Source organism: Orcinus orca, chromosome 11, assembly GCF_937001465.1.
Source record: "Orcinus orca chromosome 11, mOrcOrc1.1, whole genome shotgun sequence".
NCBI lineage: Eukaryota > Metazoa > Chordata > Mammalia > Artiodactyla > Delphinidae > Orcinus > Orcinus orca.
Window position 1 is genome coordinate 22,688,569 of NC_064569.1, and position 24,818 is coordinate 22,713,386.

Genomic DNA, 24,818 nt, shown 5'->3' on the forward strand with positions numbered 1-24,818 from the left:
CAATTATATCAGGGTCAAGGGTGTTTGCAAATCCTATTGTCTGAAGATATGGATGAAAAAGTTTAAATATTTTATTATGGAAAATCTCAAATATATAAAAATGTAGACAGAATAGTATAGTGTTACCCTATGTACTTATCACTCATCTCAACAGTTATCAAATCATGGCTAATCTTGTTTCATCTATATCTTTACTGTTATTCCCTTCTCCTTTATTATTTTAAAGCAAATTCCAGGTGTCATACCGTTTCATCCATTAATATTTTGCTCCTCTCTATTATTACATAAACATTAAAATAATTCCTTAATATTGTCAAATACATGGTGTTCAAATTTCCAGTTATAGCATCAATATTATACTTATTTTTACAGCTTGACAAACTTTTTACATGTGTGTTGTGACATTAGATGTCACCCCTGCTGCCAACATCCCCACTCTTTTCAACACTTCCCCTGCCCCCTCGACCCCGATGTCTTACCATGTTGCCCTTTTCAGGTGATTCTGAATTAATTTTCTAGGGATGTTAGAGAAGACTGCAGGTGAAAGGATTTGGACTAATACAGTGTGGAGGAGGAAATACGTGATGACAGATACATAGCAGAGAACCAGAAAGCGAGGAGGATTGCATAAGAATATTAAAAAGTTCCAGACATAATGACTGAGTAGTTGAAGTTTAAAGGGAGAGATATTTTTTCAGGTTAAAACCTGAATTGCTTCTTCAGAGCTGTTATTTTTAGATCAAAAGTAGAAGCAGGAGCTGGGGAGAGGAGCTGTGCCCTTGTTTCCCTTGGTAGGCAGTTCGCAACTCCTCTGGGTGGGGCTTGCTGTCCGGAGAGGAAAGAGGGCCTCTTGTGCTCTAGCGCAGTGACCGAGTGCGTGTCAGAATCCCGTGGCAGCTCGTACAAACCCTGCCTCTAGACTTTCTGACTCAGTAGATCTTGGCCCAAGGATTTACATCTGAGCCAGCTCACAGGGGATGCTGAGGCTGCGGCAGATCAGGCCCCACACCTTGAGCACCACTCCACAGTCCTTCCTACTCCAGTTTTCAAGGCATTGCTTTGCTAAGATTGTATCGCTGCCTACATGGGAAATCATCTCGTAATGATTGACATCCCTAGTGAGCATCTTGGGGGAAAAAATTGCTGAGAGATCTGTGGGTAATTTATATGAAACTGTTTTGTTTTCATAATGACCAAGTAATAACTTGATGCTCCACCAGCCTAGCTGAACATGTGTAAACATTCTTTCACTGAAGGGATTTCTCCTTTTAAGCGTCTTAGTATCCATCTCTAAGCATGGAATTCGAAGTTCTCTTTCAAACTTGAAACATTTTACCTAAGGAAAGCTGAGAAAGTTAGGACAAATGTCATTCTCACCAAAGTTTAGAAACAGACTTTCTAATTTTCTTACAACCTTCCTTCCTTCCTTCCTCCCTCCGTCCCTCCCTTCCTTCCTTCTTTCCCTCCTTTCCTTCCCTTCCTTCCAGAGAGACTGGGCAGCAGGCCTGACCTGAAACATCAGTTAGTCAGCAGCCCTGTAAAAAGTATGGTTTTCTGCCAATGCTTCAGCCACCACACCCATTGCTGAAACATTCCCTGGTATTTTACCTTATTCAAATCTGCTCTAAATGGATCCTGGCCAAGCTTGAATTATATTCAAAATATGCTTTTACATTTTTTTTAAAAACCCATACTATAAAATATGAATGTTACCTCCAGGAGACTGCTTTTCCAAGGCTTTTCTTAACTTCTTTTTCTTAAACCATCCGAATAGGAAACCACTAAACTGAGGACTCTTGCAAGCAGAGCTGATCTCTGAAACAAACCAGGGGTTTCTCCAGTTTGAACTACAACCTTGCAAACCCCATTCCTTTGTTGTTGTTGGTAGTTGTATTTTCTGGTGCCTTTCCCTTCAGCAAGCCATTGTAGCTATTTACAATCCAGAAATAAATCTGGTATCGTGTGAGAATTCTCGGATGATAAAGTTTTTACCTTCTAAATGGTTTTGACCACCTGAAAGATGAAATTGTAATCAGTAGCTTTCTGGGTAAGCAAAGAATTAGAACAAAAGAAACTGGTTATTCTGAGTTTTATTTTGGGTCTTAGGTGAATATAATTGGATTATTCATTATCCTTTATTCATGATATATTATCATTATAAGGCCATGCATAGCCTACTTATATTCATCCACTTTTTTATTTGGTTCCTTTAAAAATATTGTTTTATCTCTAACAACCATTTTCAATCCTAATTTTTAAAATTTGAGGTGAAACATACAGTGAAATGAACACATCTTAAATGTATTTGATGAGTTTTGATAAATGTATAAACTTGTATAACCAACACTTCCATCAGCATATTGAACAGAAAGTCCCCAGTATCTCCTTCAATCATTCGCCACTTCCTGCAAGTAATTCCTACTTTCTGTCACCATAGTTTACCTATTTTTGGATTTCACATGAAAGGAATCACATAGTACGTAGTCAGTTATGCCTGACTTCTTTGGCTCAGCATAATGTTATATGTATCAGTCTTTTTCATTGTGGAGTACTCTTCCATTGTATTAGAGTAATATTCCATTGTATCAATATTAAGTATGTGAGAATGCCCAGGGGAATCTTCCTCTCAGAAATGTTTCTGAGGATATAGGAAAATATAGAGCATGGGATTTTCTGAACCCTTTTATTTAGCCTTTAAAAATACTTTGACCCAGGCGTGAAAATTGACGTTGCCTTATTAACACAGATGCTCACGAAGTGAGGCTGCCTCTACAGTAGCTTAAGCCATGGGCAAGTCAGACTTTTGATAAATATGGAAGCTCTATTCTTAGCATTAGTGCTTTACCACTTCAGGTTGCTGTTCTTACTCTTCTGTATAGTCCTTTAATGCCCATTTCGAGTTTATTGAGACTTATTTTGTGGCCTTGCATACCTGCATGGCCTGTCCTGGTGAATGTAACAAGTGGATTGAAAAGAATATATGTTCTGCATTTGGATTTTTTTTTTTTAATATTTGTGTATTTATTTAGCTGCATTGGGTCTTAGTTGCAGCGCGCGGGCTTCTCTCTAGTTGTGGCTTGCAGGCTCTAGAGCGCGGGCTTAGTTGCCCTGCGGCATGTGGGATCTTAGTTCCCCAACCGGGGATCGAACCCGCGTCCCCTGCATTGGAAGGCGGATTCTTAACCACTGGACCACTGGGGAAGTCCCTGCGTTTGGATGTTTTGTTCTATAAATTCAATTAGGTCAAGACGGTTGATAGTGTTGCTAACATCTATATTATTACCTGAATTTTTTCCTGCCTTGTCTGTCATTCTAAAAGAAGGTTGAAAAGGAGGAACAAATGAAAGACGGGACAAACAGGAAAACAATGGCAGGGCAGTAGACTTAAATCCAACCATATCAACAATTATGTTAAATATAAATGGACAGAATTTGTATAATTCTCCCTTAATTGTGTCAGATTTTGCCTCATGTCATTTGAAGCTCTGTTATTAGTTGCAAAAACTTTTGTGATTGTTAGGACTTCCTGATGAATTGACTCTTATCATTATAAAATACCCCTCTTTCTTTCTAGTAACACTTGTTGATTGGAAGTCATTTTTCTTATATTAATATAGCCACTCCTCCTTTCCCAGGCTTACTGTGTCTTTGGATTTAACCAGTCTGACAATCTCTGGCTTTTATTAATGTTTATTCCATTTATATTTAATGTAATGGTAAATTATATGATTGAGTTTATCTACCATTTGCCATTTGATTTCTTTTTCTCCCGTCTCTTCATTGTTCCACCTTTACTGCCTTCTTTTGGATTAAATGAGGATTTTATTAGTAGTCTATTTCATCAACTCAATTGGCTTTTTACTTTGTCTTTTTATTTTATAGTTTTAATGGATTATATTATATATTATTATCACAGCCTGCTATGAATTAGTATTAAACACCTTTGTGCATAAGGTAAGAACTTTACCCCCTTTTATCCACCGAGCCATTAAGACTGTGATTTTTTTCATAAGCCCTAACCACTCTGCATCATGTGGACGGGGGAGTGCCCACAAGTGAAAAGATGTATAAATGTGAATATCACTCATTATGGTTCCCTTTACTCAAGAGCTGAATTCCTCATAGTTTCTACCCGCTTTTGGTCACTCTCCAATTTCTTTAAAATTGTTTTACATGTCATCCAGTGTTTTGTATTGCTATTTGTGGGACAGTAAGTCCAATACAATCTATTCCACTATTATCAGAACTGGAATTCCCATTTAGTCATTTTTAATAGTGTAATAATAACTTTTGAGTCCATCCCTAATTCAGAAACTTGACAGTAACCTTCATTTAACTTTGCAACCCTTTTTCCCATTCTGTCCCTCTATGTCCCTGGCTTAAGGCAGCCATCATCCTGAATTGTGTATTATCGTTCCCTCTTTTCTTTTTGTATAGTTATATTGAATCTATATGTATTTCTAATATATGTGTGTGTGTTTATATATTTGTATTTAATTGTTTTTAACTTTATAAAAAGTCTTGCTGAATGAACCAGAGACTTACTTTTTTATTTGCCTTTATATTGCATAGATTTGTCCAAACTACACGTGCATTGTTTTAGTTTATTTTGAAAACTGTATGCAATTACATTGTGTAAATATACCAGTTTATTCATCTCCTCTCACATTGATGGACATTTGGGTTGTTTTCACGTTTTAGTCCTTGTGACAAGTCCTACTGTGAACATTTGTGTATTGCTCATGGTTATATACCTTGGGGTAAATATTACCTTGGGGTAAATATTGCTAGATTAAAATTAATTCTAGATTAATGCTAATTGCTAGATTAATGTAACTGTTTAATTTTAGCCCATTCTACATTCCCATTACCATTCTGTAAGAGATTCTGTGCATTCACCTCCTTTTACAGTACTTGGTACTCTCCAATTTTTTTGCCAGCTGACTGGGTATAAAATGGTATCACACAGTTATCTTAAATTTCTTGACTATTAATAACATTAAGCATCTCTTCATATTTTTATTGGCTGAAAGTGTTTCCTCTTCTGTTATATGTCTGTTCGTGACTTCACCTCTCCCATTTTTTTAATCAATTTGTAAGAATTCTACACTTGGAATACCACTGAACTACCACCTATATTTAGCTAATTTTAATTTATTAAAGAAGTCTTTGAATCTGTCATTCTTCCTGACCACCCTGTTTAATTTGCAAACCTCTCCAAATTCCTGACCCTCTGATCTCCTGAGGATAACTGCTCGATTTTTCTCCTTTAGCACCTACCACCTTTGCCATATTACATACATATTTATTAATTGTGTTTACTGTCTGTCTTGTCCTTACTGTTATATGTAGGATGCTATGTGATAAGCATAGAGGTTGAGAGTAAGCATTTATAAACTTTTATAACACTTTAATGTTGTTGTCGTATTTTATTATATTAAACAAAGACTTGGTCTCCAACAAACTGGAAATTTTTTAAAAAATTGGTTCTTCACCACCATTTTGAAAAGCATGGCCTAAGTTCTCATACCTCCACGTCATAGAATTTGAAAGGTACATTTAACAGAATAGAGAAGAAATAGATAATTACCTGTCTTTCCTGGAAAAGTGTTCCTGCTCTACACAAATTATAGTTGCCAACAAAGACGAATATTTGTTTTTCTAAGTTAGTGAGGTGATGAGAGCTTTTCTAAAGTGAGCATTATTTTATTTTATCAGCATTCCCCATGTTTATAGCTGAGCCTGGCATGTGTCTGTCTGTCTCTCTTTTATATATATGTATATAGTATCTATCTAGATACTATCTAGAGCTCTTTGAAGTTCAGCTTTTAAAATGAAAGGGAATGTAAGCCACTTAATGATATAAAATTCAAGGACCATACACTCTTTGGCTTAATCCTTTGTGTTCTCAATTTTCATGTTTGGAGGTTTCCACCCTGAAGCGTGATCATTAAATTTGCGCCCCACCTCTCTGGACTGTGCACTAGCTAAATGTGCAAGTAGATTTTTGAGAACTCCTAGGTTCATAACCTAGCTTATTAACCCCCTGATTTCTGGGTGACTGTAAATGCGTGCCTTGGGTATTTTTATGCTGTAGTATTTCTACATAAAATGGTAGTGATATTTTATACCTTCTGAAGGGAGTAAAGTTCTGGGAAATTCTTAGATGAAATCTATGAATACTGTAAAATCAAAGTAAGATTTCACAATGATTAAATGGCATTTTATTAGAGTGAATGCACAGTAGAGAACTGATCTAAGCAGCTGTTTATCAGAACTGTAAATATGTTTGCAAAAATAAAGTGGTAAGACCTGGTTACTTGGCAACAGAGGGCAAAGGTTTCTTTTAAGCAACATAGCCTTTTTTTTTTTTTTTTTAACATCTTTATTGGGGTATAATTGCTTTACAATGGTGTGTTAGTTTCTGCTTTATAACAAAGTGAATCAGTCATACATAAACATATGTTCCCATATGTCTTCCCTGTTGCGTCTCCCTCCCTCCCACCCTCCCCATCCCACCCCTCCAGGCTGTCACAAAGCACCGAGCCAATATCCCTGTGCCATGCGGCTGCTTCCCACTAGCTATCTACCTTACTGCGTTTGTTAGTGTGTATATGCCCATGACTCTCTCTCGCCCTGTCACAGCTCACCCTTCCCCCTCCCCATAACCTCAAGTCCGTTCTCTAAGAGGTCTGCGTCTTTATTCCTGCTTTACCCCTAGGTTCTTCATGACATTTTTTTCTTAAATTCCATATATATGTGTTAGCATACGGTATTTGTCTTTTTCTTTCTGACTTACTTCACTCTGTATGACAGACTCTAGGTCTATCCACCTATTTACAATAGCCCGGAGATGGAAACAACCTAAGTGCCCGTCATCGGATGAATGGATAAAGAAGATGTGGCACATATATACAATGGAATATTACTCAGCCATAAAAAGAAATGAAATTGAGCAACATAGCCTTTATTTCCCAGGCGTTTGCTACACCACAGTATCTGCAAAGTAGCAAGAGCCTTACTTAGGCCTGTTGGGAGAATTTATGTGGGTGCTTAGCTGGTACCTGAAATGTATTAATTAATATTGAAAATCACATAATTTACCTTCTTCCTGTTAATGACCAAATTTTTTGCAAGGATAATTTCAGTTTATTTTTTAACTGGTAAAAGAGTGAGTAGATTGTGACACAATTTCAGCCTAAACCTATCTGTGAGATAGGATCAGAGAAACAAAAATTTAATATTATAGTGGAAATCAGACAGACCTAGTTTAAAAACTGGTTTTTGTTATACTTACTTGCTGTCTTTACAGGCGAAGATCAACAAACATCTTTGATCTAATTTATAAAATGAAGAGGAATTTATGCATTTTATAGGGTTCCTCTCATGATAAAGAATTGTGGATAATTTATATTAATGTGTCGGAACCACTGTAGGCACTCAGTACATGATAGCTATTGTTATGTTGCAAAATACCAGTAGACGTGTATGTGCTTATTATATATGTTCCTGAACCATTTTCTTAGACAGATCTTATGGTAATTCCCCATTGCGAAAAAAAAAAAAATTAAAGGCAAAATTGAGAGAGCAGAGATTAGGTGGGGCTGGTGCAGAAAGAACAAGTCTTATCTATGCAGCATCCCTCATGGCCCTGAGCAAAGTTCCACAGCCACCTCTGATGACCTCACAGAGAACCCAGAGCTCTACAGAGTACAGCGCGGAAACCATCCTACTGGAGTTTAAACACCGTGGGTGCAAGAAATGTATTGTCCTTATTTTATTAACTGATCAGTTATAGCATGTGGTCCTGCAGTACAGTAGGCAGATGAATGGTCATAGTTTGTTAAATGATTCATTTAATTCAGCTCTAATACTTCACAAATTCTCTGTATTTGACTGCGAGGTGGAGTTATAATTTGATGTTGAATTATCAAACCTGCCAGGAAGCATGTGTCATTTAAGGATGTAATGATAACATCATTATTTTTTCAGATCTAGGTTGGAATTTGCCCTTGACAAATAGCAAAATGATGAGTGATGCAAGTGACATGTTGGCTGCGGCATTGGAGCAGATGGACGGTATTATAGCAGGTAATCTGCATCCTCTAAAAGACGCAATCATGACATTTTCTTTGCTCTCTTGACTTTTTTATTACAACTCTTTTATTACCTCTCTACTTTCATATTTTCATTTATTGTCTCTCTCCAATGCCTTTAGGTTCCCCATGGTTTCATCTTTGTCCCTCTTCTCCAATTTTTGCCAGAATTATTCTTAAATTTTATTTTAAAATGTCAGAAATCCTAGTACCATCCTGGGCTTCTAATCCAGGATAAGGGTGATTCTCATCCAGATAGTCTGTGGACTGCACTTGGAGGGATACTGCTCTACCCAGTATTCAGGAGTGTTTTGATCTTTTCCCTTGAATTCCACATTCACTTTTCCACCAATGACTCTCACATCTACTTATGTTTCCAATTCTTTGCTATTCTTCAGGTCCCTATGTCTACCAGCCAACCAGATACTCCCCTGAAATGTCTTGTAGACACATTAGTGTCATCATTTAAAACATCAAGCTCATTATGTGTATATGTATAACTGATTCGCTTTGCCGTACACCTGAAACTAACCCAACATTGTAAATCAACTATACTCCAATAAAAAATTAAAACAAACAACAACAAAAAAACCCATTGAGCTCATTATCTTTCCTCAGAAGCCCCTCTAGTTGTCTTTATCTTGGCTAATTTCATAGTCCTCCATCCGTACAGTTTCCTAAAGCAGAAGTTTAAGTCATGCTAGGCACTTCCCACATGTTCCTCCATTTAGTTAATCAAATTCTATCAATTCTACCTCCTACCAAATTCTCCCATTCCCTCCTCTCTAAAATCTGTCTTGTCTGTGCTACCATTGTCTTGCTTTATCTAAATAACCCTCTCACTTGATGTCCCTGACACTCTTGCTTTCCTGCTCTAGTCCATCCTTTTCCAGACCACCAGAATCTTTTTTCCAATATGCCAATCTGATCATCTTCTTTTTAAAAAATCTTCAACAATTCTCTATTATAGAAGCTGAGCAAAAGCAGTCGACTATCATCTCCTTGTTTTCTCATCATAACTGAGGGGACTGACTAGTGGATGAGCCCTTTTCACTCCCTCGCAGTCCCCCAGGAGTGGTGGCTACCTAAGGTCTCATGTCATATTTTGTGTTTTGTCTCAAGAGGAGGACTTTCATATATTTAGGAACCAATTACAACGAGGAGATGTCTGAATGGGCTTCGGGTGGGCTTGTCATGCACACACCTGGCGGTCAGGGTCAGGGTACAGTTGGTCTCTACCGGCTACCAGGGTCAGGATATAGTTGTCCTGGCCCCAGTTCCTTCACTTTTCTGGTCACAAATTGGACTCTACTCTGCTTCGGTGGTTTGAAGAAATCAAAGGTATTTTCCTCTTCAGAAGGTTCTTCTCTTCAGGGGAGTGTCATGTGGGGTTTGACCTCCTTTGTTATACTTCTGTGTCCTGGAGACCCAACTTCAATTGGACCTCTTTTGTAGATTAGACCACACCTTGAGTACTGTATTCGATTCTTAGAATATTATTTTCAAAGTGTCATTGGCAAACGAAAACTTACCTAGAGAAGGTAAGCGTGAAGGTGAAGAGTTTAACAAACTAAGGAACTGGTTGTGTTTAACCTAGAAAAGTGTATTCTTGCTCAGGGCATAATATTGGGTGGGCCAAAATGTTCCTTCAGTTTTTAAGTAAAAATAAAAGACACATTTTTCATTTTCACCAAGAACTTTATTGAACGGCATATTCACCCTTCTGTTCCACTACCTTCTGCCATTTTTCAGGCAACTCCATAATTCCGTCTTCACAAAACTTTTAATCTTTTTGAGCCAAGAACTGTTCCAGGTGCCTTTTACAGTCTGCCAGGGAATTGAAATTTTTTCCATTAAGAGAATTTTGTAAAGATCAAAATAAATGGAAATCCGAAGGTGCAATGTCTGGTGAATACGGCAGATGACTCAGAACTTCCCAGCCAAGCTGTAACAGTTTTTGCCTGGTCGTCAAAGAAACATGCAGTCTTGCGTTAACCTGATGGAAGATTATGCGTTTTCTGTTGACTAATTCCGGATGCTTTTCGTCGAGTGCTGCTTTCAGTTGGTCTAATTGGAGCAGTACTTGTTGGAATTAATTGTTTGGTTTTCCGGAGGGAGCTCACGGCAGAGGACTCCCTTCCAATCCCACCGTATACACAATATCACCTTCTTTGGATGAAGACCGGCCTTTGGTGTTGGTTGGTGGTGGTTCATTTCGCTTGCCCCACGATCTCTTCTGTTCCACATTATTGTACAGTATCCACTTTTCATCGCCCGTCACAATATGTTTCAAAAATGGAACGTTTCCATTATGTTTAAGTAGAGAATCGCATGTGGAAATATGGTCAAGAAGGGTTTTTTTGCTTAACTTATGTAGAACCCAAACATCAAAGCGGTTCACATAACCAAGCTGGTGCAAATGATTTTCAGTGCTTGGTTTGGATATTCTGAGTATGTCGGCTATCTCCCATGTGGTATAACGTTGGTTGTTCTCAATTAATGTCTCGATTTGATCACTGTCAACTTCAACTGGTCTGCCCGACCGTGGAGCATCGTCCAGCAAGAAATCTCCAGCACGAAACTTCGGAAACCACTTTTGACACCTTCTAATAGTCACGGCCCCTTCTCCATACACTGCACAAATCTTTTTTTTTTTGCATTTCAGTTGTGTTTTTACCTTTCTTGAAATAATAAAGCATAACATGCCGAAAATGTTACTTTTTTCCTTCCATCTTCAATGGCTACACAAAAGTTCACTAATTTTGATGTTTTTATTCAATGCACGCTGATATGACAGCTGTCACATGCAATCTAACAAAATTGTTCCGAAGTTAAAGACAACTAAGCGGTATTAGAGCCATCGTACAGAAAACCCGAACGAACTTTTTGGCCAACCAAATATATGCTTTTATTTTTTTAATTTAAAATTTTGTTTTATGTTTTAACTTCCTTTTAAAAATTGAAATACAGTTGATTTGCAGTGTTAGTTTCAGGTGTACAGCAAAGTGATTCAGTTATACATATATATATTCTTTTTTCGGATTCATTTTCATTACAGTTATTACAGGATATTGAATATAGTTCCCCGTGCTATACAGTAGGTCCTTGTTGTTTATCTGTTTTATATGATATATGCTTTTAAATAGTTGAAGGACTATTCAGCCATTTACTCTGTCACAGTTTCAGAAAATATAACAACTAGAACCGATTATAGGCTCTTACCAGAGGTTACGTGTAACCTTACACTTTTAGTGAACCTCTAGTCAAGGAGAGTGGTATTTCTGGAACAGTAGTTGAGGGATTACATTTTACATATTCCACTAGATTGGTGTATTTGTTCCTCAGCGCTGGCAGGGCTTCAGGACCAACATTAGAGTTATTAAGAAAATCCAGATTCCCCAGCTCCCACCTCAAACTGAGTCAGTCAAAGCTTTGTGGGTAGTACCTGGATTTATATTTTGAAATTACCATCAGTATTTCTCCAGCTGAGGTAAGAGGGAGAGGAAGAGAACTGACTACAAACATTTGGGGAATTTTTCTGAATACATATCTCTCCCCTCTCCCCACCTTGTTTTGTGATGGAGACTGAACAGAATAGAGGGTTACCATGGGCTCATGTGTTTTTTAATGATATCATCAGATGATCTTAATACTTAAAACTCCTGGAATAGGACATTATAGTCTGTCTGGGTTTTGATGCTTTTCTGTTCTTCCTTCCTCTTGACATACTCTCCTCTATTTTTTCTGAGTTCTTATCTCAACTTTACAGGGTTTCCTGAGGGGGTTGATTGAGACAGTTATGTGGTTCCATTAGCGTTTACCACTGTGCATATCAGTGGTCACCATCAACACAATTTGGTAGATGTTTGGTTCAAATCTTGTGGTCCAGTATTAGGAATATCAATGGAATGAACCAGCTGAAAGAGAATTCCTTTCCCCATTGTGAGAACTGGCCAACTGGAGAGAGAACTTACACGTTGGCTCACAAGTTTCATCAGTCGTAAGACCTTCAAATTTGTGAGGTGATGGCCTAAATATCATAACTGTTGAAATTTAAGTAGAAAGTTAGTATGTATATTTGATGGTATGTATATCTGATAGACCAGAAAATAAAAATCAAAGAGATGAAGAGGTGTATATGGGTGCTTTCAGAATGGGCTGTGAGTCAGTTGTATGGATTTAAGTAGTAGAATGTTTTCTCTAATAAGTAATAGAAAACAAAAAGGGCTATAAAACTATGTTTTCAAGCTGATGTTATCAAGAGCATTTGATAGTAGGCTGCAAACAAAATCGTGGGGGGGGGAATGTTTATACACACATGCACATGCATATACAAATGTACACATGTAAGTTATTGAAGTTCTTCAGAGATTAAATTCTGGTCAGTTAGCTGGGAGCTGGCCCTCTTGCCTTTGAAATTATGCTATGCAATTTCCACCTCAATGTGCAACTTATTTACAGGGCATTTAGAGTTTATGGTTTCTAAAATTTGTATTTTGGGGAATACATGGCTCTACCCAAACTGATCTGCTACCTTACCTTAGCCCTTGTTTCCTTGAGGTCAGCACATCTTACCCCAAAGCCTACCATGCTCTTACTACTCCACACAGCTGCCCCCCCTGTTAGATATTTGATCATTGGTATTTATCATCAATTGCATGGTTTTTATTATTTCACCAAATGACTGTGCCTTGGAGAGGTTTACGTGATTGAATTCTCTTTTCCCTATTCCTTGTTTGGTCATTCCTCACTGTGACTAGACTTGCTTGCCACCTTCAGCTTTGGTATATTATCCAACATAAATTGCTCTCTCCATGATTTTTTTTTTTTTAAACCTAGGTTCTAAGGCCCTGGAATATTCCAATGGGATTTTTGATTGCCAGTCTCCCACCTCCCCGTTCATGGGAAGCTTGCGAGCTCTGCACCTTGTGGAAGACCTGCGCGGGTTGTTAGAGATGATGGAAGCGGATGAGAAGGAAGGCTTGAGGTGCCAGATCCCAGACTCCACGGCGGAAACGCTCGTCGAGTGGCTGCAGAGTCAAATGGTAGATGTCTGCTTGTTACAGGTCCCGCACGGTGAACCTTCTGTGGCTTATTCCAAAATTTAGAACGTAGAATAGCTGACCAGAATAGGAAAAAACAGTCATAGGGCAATAGGTTTGCCCTGATTTTATCCCTTAAGAGATTCTGATTCCCTTTTGACCCTAAGGATAGTTTTTTTATATATATATATAATTTATTCTTGGCTGCGTTGGGCCTTCGTTACTGTGTGCGGGCTTTCTCTAGCTGCGGCGAGCGGGCGCTGCTCTTTGTTGCGGTGCGCGGGCTTCTACTTGCGGTGGCTTCTCTTGTTGCGGAGCACGGGCTCTAGGCGCGCAGGCTCAGTAGTTGTGGCACACAGGCTCAGTTGCTCTGCGGCATGTGGGATCTTCCTGGACTAGGGCTCAAACCCCTGTCACCTGCATTGGTAGGTGGATTCTTAACCACTGTGCCACCAGGGAAGTCCCAGAATAGTTTTTTTTAAAGTGCTGTTAGTATACATTTCATGAATGCCAGCTGGTCACCTGATTTTACCCATAAAAGTGGACTAGCTTTTCAATTGTGCTTGAATGACCTGCTGTGGCTTAAAACCAAATAGTCCTGTGAGGGAAAGAACAGTTGCACTTAATAGATGCTTTCCTGGTAGTACTGGGAAGTTTACTGTAAAAGGACCCAGTAGCAATTCAAAATAGGGAGTGCAGTGAATAGATACTTCTAATAACAAGGGAGGTTGGTAGCAGTAGTTGATGTCAAGTGCCATCTAGTGGTTGTGGCAGTCATTTCAGTTCCAGTGCATGAGTTAAGCTGTGGATTGGGCTTTAAATGGTGTTCTTATTCACTGAACAATGAGCCTCTTTCTAGGCATCCGGCAGATCTGCCCTTTCCCGGGACATAGTGGTAAATACCGTGGTCTTAGTATGTGTTAAACACGTAAAATCTAGAGAATATCACAAAAATATTCAGAAGAGAAAGTAGAAAAGGTGTTTATTTTGTAAGTATTTAAAGGATATTCAATTTTTAGGAAGATGCATGAATAAGCCTAGAAGTTAATTGTATCAATATTTATATAAAAGCTAATGAAAATTGTATGAAAGAATCAAGATCTGTTTTTGGTCTGTGGTGGAAATGTAAGGTGTTCGCTTTGGGAACCTTGATAAGTACATCCTACGACTAAAGCATTTTCATGTGATGTGACACAAATACCGGTGTTCCCACCCAGTCCCATGCTGGACCTTCTTACCTTTCCAGCCAATATATTGTACCTTCCCATTTCAAGCACAAACAGTACGATCCATCTTTTAGTGGTGGTGCAGCTATGCAACCTTGATAGTTAGAGATATTTTACTTTTTATAATACACAGTGCCTCATTGTTGTACTTTATAATTGCTCTGCAAGTTTCTCCTCTAGAGACTTAAGTATCCAGGTTTGCTGATTTCTTTGGAGAATTGCTTCATGCTCTGAAACCAGACATTTCCTAGCATATTCCTTAGGCTATTTCTACTTCCTCTTTCACCCCTTCTTTACTCCATGTTTTCCTGACCATTCAGCACGTAATAGGAAAGGAACTTATGCTGGTAGAGGAGCCCATTCCCAGCCAGCCTCCAGAGGCAGCCAATGGCAGCTGTAGCTTGAGAGTACTGTGGTTGAATTTTTCACTTGTGTCCAAAACTTTGCCATTAATATGTGCTCAATCTGTTCTGTTACAGTATTTCTGGAAAAGATTGAAAGTGGTGATGATGGTGTCTGAACCTAAATCATGTCATTCATACCTTTTTCAGAAACTTCCAGTGATAGTCACAGCTCACTGAGAGAAGCCAAAGTACTTGCTGGATTGCAAGGCCTTTAGGACTTACTCCTCACTGCTTTCTGACCTAGTGTCTCATTGCACTTCCCCTCTTTCACTCCACTTCAGGCACATGGGATTCCTCACTGATTCTACAACATGCTGGGGCGACTGGCCTCAGGGCCTTTGCACTGGCTGTTCACTCTGCCTGGAAAGTGCTTTCCTCGGATATCTGTATGGCTAGCTTTCTTGCATTCTCCTTTAAAAGTTGTGCTCTCAGTGAGGCCTTTCCTGGCCACCCTATCTAAAATTTCACATATTTATTCTTCGTAGTACATCTCCCTGCTTTATTTTTTTCTAAAACTCACCACTTTCTTACGCAATATGTATTTGCCATATTTATGTGTATTTTCTGTCTCTCCAACTGGAACGGAAGCATCATGAATCAAAGATTTTTGCCTATGTTTAAAACAAACCAAAAGTGTATCGATGTGGCCTAGAACAATGCTTGGCACTTAGCAGGTGGTCAGTAATTATATGTGTGATGAATGATGCTCCACGAATGATAAAATGGCGTATACATTTGGATGAACTGAGGTTATTTATTGTGTTAAATTTATTCTTTGGGTGCATAATGGCTTGTTAATTTGTGTTTTGGGTTGCTCTCTATCTTAATATTTGACATTTTAAAGTTAAGTAGCCACAAAATGACAAATATTTTACATACCTTACAAAGATTCAGTTTTCATCCAAAAAATGACAATAAAAAACTAGATGTGAGTCCAGGGAGGTAAGTTTTTGGAGGGTTAAACTTATTTATATTTGTCCAACTGATTTATATCTGTCCCCTCACGTGGACCCCAATCCTTCCAAATTACATGTATTTTCTCAAGCACGTAGAAAATGAAAAAATAAAAGAAGAAAGATGGCAAAGGGCAAAGCCCAAAGCAAGAAGGGGAGAATGGGAATGAGTGTTTGGAATAATGAAGGCATAGGTGTGACATGAATAGTCAGAGCTTACCCTGTAGCAGACTTTAATTTTAGATCCAATAGGTAGAGGGTCTTAAGGCTTGCAATTTAATGATTTGCTGATAGTATAGCTTTCTCCCATTTTAATATGTCAGAAGTTGTGATGTGTCTTACGATCTTAAAAGAGGTTATCTATTATACACGTTTTAGCTGGGATTGTTTCTTTCTTTAAATAATAAGGTTCCTAGAGTAGTCAGATAAATTCATGGAGACAGAAAATAGAATAGTGGTTGCCATGGGCTGGGGTAGGGAGGAGTGAGAAGTTAATATTTAATGGGTACACAACTTCGGTTTTGCAAGATGAAAAGAGTTCTGTAGATGGATGGTGATGATTGCACAACAGTGTGAATGCACTTAATGCCACTGAACTGTCTACGTAAACATGGTTAAAATTGTAAATTTTTTTTTTTTTTTTTTTTTTTTGCGGTACGCGGGCCTCTCACTGTCGTGGCCCCTCCCGTTGCGGAGCACAGGGCTCCAGACGCGCAGGCCCAGCGGCCATGGCCCACGGGCCCAGCCGCTTCGTGGCATGTGGGATCCTCCCGGACCGGGACACGAACCTGCGTCCCCTGCATCGGCAGGTGGACTCTCAACCACTGCGCCACCAGGGAAGCCCCAAAATTGTAAAGTTTTATGTGTGCTTTACTCTAACCAAAAATTTTAAAATTAATAATTTGATAAAATTTAATGGCATCTTAGAATTGGAGGAACACAGAATCCTACGAATTGTATTGTACATGGGATAATCATCAAAATAACGAATAAAGGAGATCCTGTCGTAAAAAAGCCGTGAATGATAAAGAAGGCAGGGCTGTAAATTGGCAGTTACAAACGCTGGCTCCGGAGACAGCAGACTTGAACTTTAAATGTTGGCTCTGACTCTTAGAAGCTTGTAGGATTTGGGGAAATTTTCTTAAGCTGTTTGTCTCAGTTTCCTCATCTGTAAAATGGGAGTGATAGTTTCTGCCACACAGGGTTATGAGGATCCCACAAGCTAATGTATGTTGAGTGTTTGTCGGTGAGCCTGGTGAAGGGTTAGTCAAAAAGGTAATACTGAAGAGTGGATTGTAGAGAGCAAGGGAGACGTTTAACAGGACCCTCTGCAATGAGGGAAAGAAAGGGTTGAGTCCAGTTACAAGGGAGGTTAGGTTACAAATTATTTCTACAGTTTACTTCTTTGATAAAAGAGTACAGATATTTCCCAGACAATGGGGAAGCTTCCACAACATTTTAGAAAAACTTAGTAATGATACTAGTTACGTAATTAAGATTTCATTCATGTTTAATAATGGCCAACTTGGGAGTCCATGTACTTGACTGACTGATGCTAATCTACTCATTAGTGCAACTGGGCATTTGAATTTCTAACCCTTATTTTACCCAAGCCAGGAAGATCCCCTGGTTTCCTGTAGGGTGCAGGTTATTCCTTCACTGCTGATTTCTGCTGCCTGTTCAATTGTTTCATATGATCAGAAGCTGGATAAGAAAAAAGAAAATAGTAACACTAGTAGCCTGTTAGAGTGAAGGGTATTAAATCTACAAGAATGAATTTGTTTTCATCAGGTAGCTATACCTATAGCCTTCTAGGAATGAATAAGTTTCTTTTAGGACTTGGAAGTTTGTCTCCTGTGGTTAAAAAAAAAATCAATTGAATACAACATATCTGTTCAATAACTGAGGTATAATTCTCTGTTTTGATTGTGAAATGTTGTGTGTTAACACAAATATTAATAATGGAGAACTATGTGCTTCATCCAGCTCAGAGTTTAAGAGAGCAAATAGAAAAATATGTCTAATTGTTTGAGCCAAACAAGTAGTTTTTGTTTACTTTCGAGCTAACCTGATGAATTGCCCTAGAACATTCTTACAATGCTTTTTCCAGTAGATGGAGCTGAGGTTCATGACCTTCACCAGATCCTGAAATCCCAAAGTGTCTGATCATTTGGCATTTTTAATTATGAAGCAGTCTCAAAATCACCAGAAATTACAAAAAGACAGTTTTCAACAAAGTGAATGAAAATACTGATGGTAAAAACTGCAAGTCAGGCACCATAAGCCATGAGATAAGTAGCATATAAAATGGGGGAAATGAAGTGTTCGTGACTGGCTCCTGACCTGTTAACTCATTCTAATGCATTTCTACCTTTTCTCTATGTTAAAAAGAAAGATAATATTAATCCTAAATGTACCTCGTTTAAATGTTTCTGTAAAAACAACAATACTCAGAATTTATTTAAAGAGTTCAGACACGGGGTATGTTCTCTCCAGGGCTGCTGGCTGTTCTTCCCGAGTCCCTGACCCTCAGCCACAGAATCCTTCCCCATCCCACCATCCCCTGATCCCTGCTGCTCTCTGGCCAGCTTCTCTTTTCCTGTGTGCCTCCAGGGAATGTTTTTTCAAGCCTTGGCAAACAAGGTGCATCCGAAGATTGTATCCCATATGTGGTCACAATTATCTGAGTTACGACACGTCTCACTGAGACGTCCTGGTTGAAGTTAAACCTGTTTTTCCCTTAGGCTTCTGGAAAACTCACATGGAAAGGGTCCACAGAAACAGGAAAGCACATGGACCAAGTCAGCAGAATTCTCCATCACGAGAGGCCAGGGCTGTGTGCACAGCGAGAGAGGCGCTCTCAGTGGAATCCCAGGCTACCAGTAGTTGTTGGGGTTGAATAAAAAGATTCCTCTATTCTTTTATGAAAGTGAGTTAAGAAAGAATAAGTGGCAAGAAAAATAGCGACAGCATTTTTTCTTGATCTCAAGTTCCCCTTCCCAAAGTAGAAGAGGTTCTTTCGCTAGCTCTGCATCCTGTCACATAGCTAGATTTTAATAAATATGAACAAAGGAATGAGTAACGGGTGAATGAATGAATATGGTGCACTCCTAGAATAGGAGCTGGGCCTTAGTTTCTACGGGACCTTCTGTTCTCCATCCTTCTGGGACTCGGGACTTTGGAGTATCCCTGTGACCGGGATAATGTTGCAGCCTCATCGTGTATCCCCTCCCTGCTACAGAAGCCTCAGGAGCATGGTGATGTGCGTGAAAATAAGGCGAGGAAGGGGTACAGCCCATCTTCTCTCCTCAAGAAAAGTGTCTAAAAGAACTCTTTAGGAGACACTAAAGCAGCCGAACCTCACCCTGTGTTGGCTGTGGATGCGCGAAGGAGGGAGGTGCTGGCATGCCCTAGCTGTGTAACAGGATAGCCATTGTATCTCGGCAATTAATATTTTAATGTGGCACAAATACTCCAAGGGAAGCTCTCTCACTGTACTTCTAACAAGACTGGCAGATGAAAGCACTTGGCGTCTGCTGCTCTCCCCAGCCTTGCAGATGTAGTGACATTTTTGGAGTAACGCACCTCAGAGGCTGGCCTACTGCTGTGGTTTCTCTCGCTCCAGAGCACTGTTTAGTTAAGAAGATACTTTCTGTCTCTGGGAAACAAGCACCGTGAAAATTAAAACCCAGAAAAACAAAACCTCAAAGCCGTAGTCTTATTTTGACCACATCTGTAATCTTGACTTGGAAAGTACAGAATATATTCAGGCTCATTCTGAGTTTCAGTCTTTGATGTATTTTCTGACAGCATTGAATAAACTGATGTCTTTCTGGGAGAGGGTCATGATTGGGCTTTTGGGATGGGGTGAAATGTGTGTGAGGTTTATGTCCCCTTTTGGTTTTCTTTCTGAGCAGAGATGCTGAGAGTTTGGAATAAAGAGAGGGCTTCCTGAAGACGTTGTTCTTCTGAGCTGCAGTAGAAATTTAGGAAGGAAAACTAAGTGGGCTGTTTGCAAGACTGACCCAGAGTCAGAGGTACTATAGTACACAGGGGCACTGGCCGGTTGGAGGGGATGCTCCACTGGCCCCAAATGGTAGCGGTGTTGCCCTGAGATGATTGTTTACAGCACAAAGGTAGGCCTCCCCACCCTAATTACACCACATCAAGTGCGAGGACAGGGCAGCAGAGCACCGCCTCTGCCTGGTGGCTTGATTTCCAACGTTATTGGTGTAGTGTTCTTTGACTCTTAGGACAAAAGAGTATGAGATGCCTTATTGCGGTGTTGGGCCGAAATGAAATATGACTGTGATATTTGTGGCTGACAGATTCAAGTCTTATCGCACTCTCTCCTCTTCCCCAGTCTCTCCTAGGAGAGCAGGCAATAAATGTTTGCATGCGGTGGTACAGATATAATACTGTGATTAGGACATGAAAGACCCTGTATTAGATATGTCTTTTGGTAGCTAAAGATAGCATTTAATTGAAGGAGCTTGAGTGAACTGAATGTTCCCTTTTCTTTCTTTCTTTCTTTCTCTTTTTTTGGCTGCACCATGCGGCTTGCGGGATTCTCAGTTCTTCAACCAGGTATTGAACCCGGGCCATGGCAGTGAAAGCCCGGAATCCTAACCACTAGGCCACCAGGGAACTCCCCCCCACCCCCCGCTTTCCTTTGTTGATACTGAATTTTAAGACACAGAATCATGAAATCAAAAAGGCATGGCAGTTTTGTGGGATTTTTTTTGTTTTTGTTTTTGTTTTGCAGTGTGCGGGCCTCTCACTGTTGTGGCCTCTCCCGTTGCGGAGCACAGGCTCCGGACGCGCAGGCTCAGCGGCCATGGCTCACGGGCCCAGCCGCTCCGCGGCATGTGGGATCTTCCCGGACCGGGGCATGAACCCGCGTCCCCTGCGTCGGCAGGCGGACCCTCATCCACTGTGCCACCAGGGAAGCCCAGCATGGCGGTTTTTAAAACTATATATATTTACTGGGTGGAGAGAGAGAGAGAGAGAGAGAGGGAGAGAGAGAGAGAGAGAGAGAGAGAGAATGAGGAGGGTGTGTGTGTGTGTGTGTGTGTGTGTGTCTGTGTGTGTGTGTGTGATAGTACTAGTCCAACTATTTCTTAACATTTGTTGTCCTTATAAAATTGGACTGATTTTCTTTTCCCTATTTTAATTTAGTTACTCACCATTCTGATTTGGGAATGTTATATTCAAAATGAGTTCTATGTTATAAATAAGTTTAATTGTGGCAAATCACTGCTTGTATGTTGATCTTGGATTTTAACAGGACAACAGAACTCAGGAAAGAACAACACACCAAAAATGAAGGTTGGGGACAAAAGAGGGCCAAGTGTAGGCTAATGCAAACCAACAGAACTAAGAAAATCAGAGGAAAACACAGCATGATACTTTCAGCAAAAATAACAGACAGAAGACTCCCACCTGCCATGAATTAATAACTATTGAAACTGGGTGATGAGTACAAAGGGTTTCATCATTATAGTCTTTACTTTTATATATATTTGAAATTTTCTGTAAAAAAACATTTTAAAAAAGAGACCCACATAAGGCAAGATGTTAACATTTATTACATCTTTTTACTTGATTGTGTATTTATATTTGATGATTAAGGGGAAGTTAATATGAAAAGAAGAGCTCCTACTTAGATGGCAAAGGCTAAAGTAGATGGTGCTTGATATTACGTGTAGCACCTGCCACGTGAGTTCAGGCAGTTCACGTTCTGGGGTGTGGTTTCTGGCCCTAGGATTCTATAATTCTATGAGGAATCAAGCTTTGTAGACATTTTTCCTCCATTATGCCAGGAAAATCTGGCAAACACCATGGGTTCCTTAATTAAATCAAAGTATCACTGTTACAGCCCAGCTGCATCTCCTGCCCTGCCCTCCCTGGTGTGCTACGCTCCCGCCCTTCCACACACCGTTAGTTGACGATTACGTTGTTGAAATCCTCCAGTTGATTCCAATTTTGACTTAAACTTTCAGCTGGACTGAACATGGTCAATGTAGGGTTGCGTCATGAGTTGAACTAGAAAGAGTTATTCTGAAGGCATCTCTGGGATTTTGAGTAAAGTAATTTGGGCTGGTGTTCAGTGTTTTAGATGTTAAATCGACTCAACAAGAGTTTATACCAAATATGTTTTTAATTATGAGCTTAGGGTTTGGTAAGCATCGTGGGAGAATCAAAAGAAATGTAAGAGTTTCGTACTGAGGTACTGTTGGGAAGAATAAGTGACCAACTCGCGTAAAATCACTAGCAAGCCCTCCCTGGTGGAATACGATGAAAAGTTAATTGTGAAGTTCAAGACAAGACACAGAAGAGGAATCAGTAGAGGAGAAGAGAATGGCACAGTATAAGGAGGAGGTGGGAACTGGCTAAGAAAGATGGATTTCTGTGAAGGATACAGGCAGAGAGGAGTGGGAGGGCGTACAGGGGTGGGCACAGAGCCCTGGAGTAGATGTTGGAAAGGAGAATGGACGAAAGTTCATTGAGAGGAAGAAATTGATGGTGAGGAGGAAAAAGACAATAATTGTAGGTCAGTTCTCAGGGAAACAGGAAATCAAGGTTCCAAAGTAGAGGAATGGTAAGCTTTTAGGAAGGAGCTAAGGCTCAGTTCCCCTGGGAAGGAAGACAGGGAAGACGTAGGAGGCAGTACGTAATGTTGTGCATTGAAGAAGGAAGTATATGAGGGAGTTCATGCAAGAGGACCTCAATTACTGTGCATTAAAAAGGCTCTGAGGTCACCTCTTAAATGTGGTAGGAAGAGGGCAGTACAGGCTTGAGGGGAAAGGGGTGTGTGTACCAGGTGGTAGAGGAAATGTGAATAAAAGTCTTACTGAGGGCTTCCCTGGTGGCGCAGTGGTTGAGAGTCTGCCTGCCGATACAGGGGACACGGGTTCGTGCCCCAGTCCGGGAAGATCCCACATGCCGCGGAGCGGCTGGGCCAGTGAGCCATGGCCGCTGAGCCTGCGCGTCCGGAGCCTGTGCTCCACAACGGGAGAGGCTGCAACAGTGAGAGGCCCACGTACTGCAAAAAAAAAAAAAAGTCTTACTGAGAAGAAAGAAGGCCAGGATAGAACCATTCATCTTTTATTCGTCTGATGTTTACTGAACACCTATCGTTGTTCCTTCATTCAGCAGTCAGTTAGCTGCAGTCCTTCACTGCACGTCAGATGGAAAGAGGAACCGACAAAGAATGCAGAGTCTGTTGGAAGAGAGAGACGCATAGGTAGCCAAGTCTAGCCTAGTCCTTTCAGTGTGATGCCTGCTGTAGTGAAGGGTCATCTGGATGCTGTAACTGGCATATACGTGAACAGGCAATTCAAGGAAGACTTTCCAGACCAAGCCCCATTTGAGGTGGACCTTAAGGAATGAGGAACAAGGAGGAAAGGGTAGGAAATACAGTCCATGCAGAGGGAATAGAATTGGTGTGTGAGAGAGCATGCCGGGTTTGGGGAGGCTTGGGGTGGTCTCGGGTGGTCTGGACCTTAAGGAATGAGGAACAAGGAGGAAAGGGTAGGAAATACAGTCCATGCAGAGGGAATAGAATTGGTGTGTGAGAGAGCATGCCGGGTTTGGGGAGGCTTGGGGTGGTCTCGGGGGTAGAGCACAGGAGACGGAGGAAGAATAGGGGCGGTAGGGTATTTGCCTAATGGAATTTACCTCTTGCTAACATTTTTTAGGCAAAGGTAACAAAATTAGCAGAAACAGAAATAAACGTGAATAGAATAGACCTTTACCTGCTTGAGTAAGTCAACACAGTGCTTTGAAAGCATGTAACCATTCCAGTAGTGGCTCTTTTGCTTTCTGTACCTATAGTGATTTTAGTGTTTAGAAATAAACGACTCTTGAGTGTTACGAGTGCTTGTAAATATCAGTACAGTGTTAAGAAACGTGAGTATGCTCATTGTGGTCAGTTTTTAGTATTTTTAAATGGATAATTTTGTAGAACTGGTTTTGAAACAACTTATTTCCATATCATAGGCAGTGGTTTCATGAAACCCTTCTAGAACTTGCCCTAGAAACACTTCTAACCTTGCTCTAATTTCCTTTAGTCAGGAAGAGGAGGATTTTTGTTTTATGTCTTCACTGAGCAGAAAGCTTTTTTTTTCTACCCAATGAAATGGATGTTTATAAAACATTGCTTATGTAGTTTTAAAAGCAGATGCCCGTTAATGTTCATAATCAGTATGAGGAATTTAAAGCTGTGCAGGGCCGGTCTCAGCACTTTCTTAGATCGAGAACATGCGTTACACATCCTGGCTCTTTTCCAAAAAACTGTCCTCAAGAAGTTAACATAAATTTCATTTTCCTGGTAGTCCCCAGGGATGGAAGTCATCCCGGCCACTCCGTCAGACTCCTCCTAATACTTGTAATTTAATTCTGGGCACTTCAGTTTACAACATAAATAGAATTATGCTGTGATAATTGTGCAGGTATGTGTGGTCAAGCAGGTGATGTTAAAAATTTTATCCACACAGTGCATGCTTAACTAAATTAGTTTCAGATTCTCTTGTGGCCTCATGGGAAATACATCCAGTGCACCGATGTTTTGAGAAGAAACATCCTGCAATTTTCTTTTTTGTTGAAGCTCCATTTTTGTTTGTTTTTGTTTCCTTCCCAACACATAACTTTTGTTATCCTCAGAATTTATACTTAAAAAATGCATTAATTGGAAAGGCAGAGTGATAAAAGCACTTAATTCTGGAAAAATAATTGCTGTCACATCAGTCGTGTTCTGGGCCGTAAGCATGTACAGTGTGTATTTTCTTGAAGTCTGAGGTTGTTTATTTGCTTTTTCAATTGACCTCTGGGTGGCCCCATCTAACCATTTTGGACTCCACTGGCTTTTTTTTTTTTTTTTTTTTTTTTTTCCCCCCCACTGGCTTTTATGTCTGTTGTATTTGAATGAGGAATCAGGAACTTCTATTGGGATTACACATTATGTGATTAGGAACTATTTAAATGAGATACCAAGAGACACAGCACATATACTACTCTATTTCAAAACGACATTTTTATGTTGTCTGCACTCTGTGAGCCTTTTCAATCTGTCTCCTTAATCACTTGTATATGTTGC

At 39.9% G+C, this 24,818-nt stretch overlaps 1 protein-coding gene across 12 annotated transcripts in view; it reads left to right on the top strand.

The window, feature by feature from the left end:
- PPFIBP1 (PPFIA binding protein 1) overlaps positions 1-24,818 on the top strand; it is a 176,092-nt gene that overhangs the window by 99,443 nt on the left and 51,831 nt on the right. For 11 of the 12 annotated variants that reach the window (XM_049694179.1, XM_049694183.1, XM_049694182.1 and 8 more), the window contains 2 exons: positions 7,993-8,091; positions 12,936-13,141. In XM_049694179.1, the coding sequence (XP_049550136.1) occupies positions 8,028-8,091; positions 12,936-13,141 (270 nt within the window). In that variant the 5' untranslated portion in view covers positions 7,993-8,027. Of the gene's footprint in view, positions 1-3,935; positions 3,955-7,992; positions 8,092-12,935; positions 13,142-24,818 lie in introns of those variants that run through there. The other variant, XM_049694181.1, reaches the window with a different exon arrangement.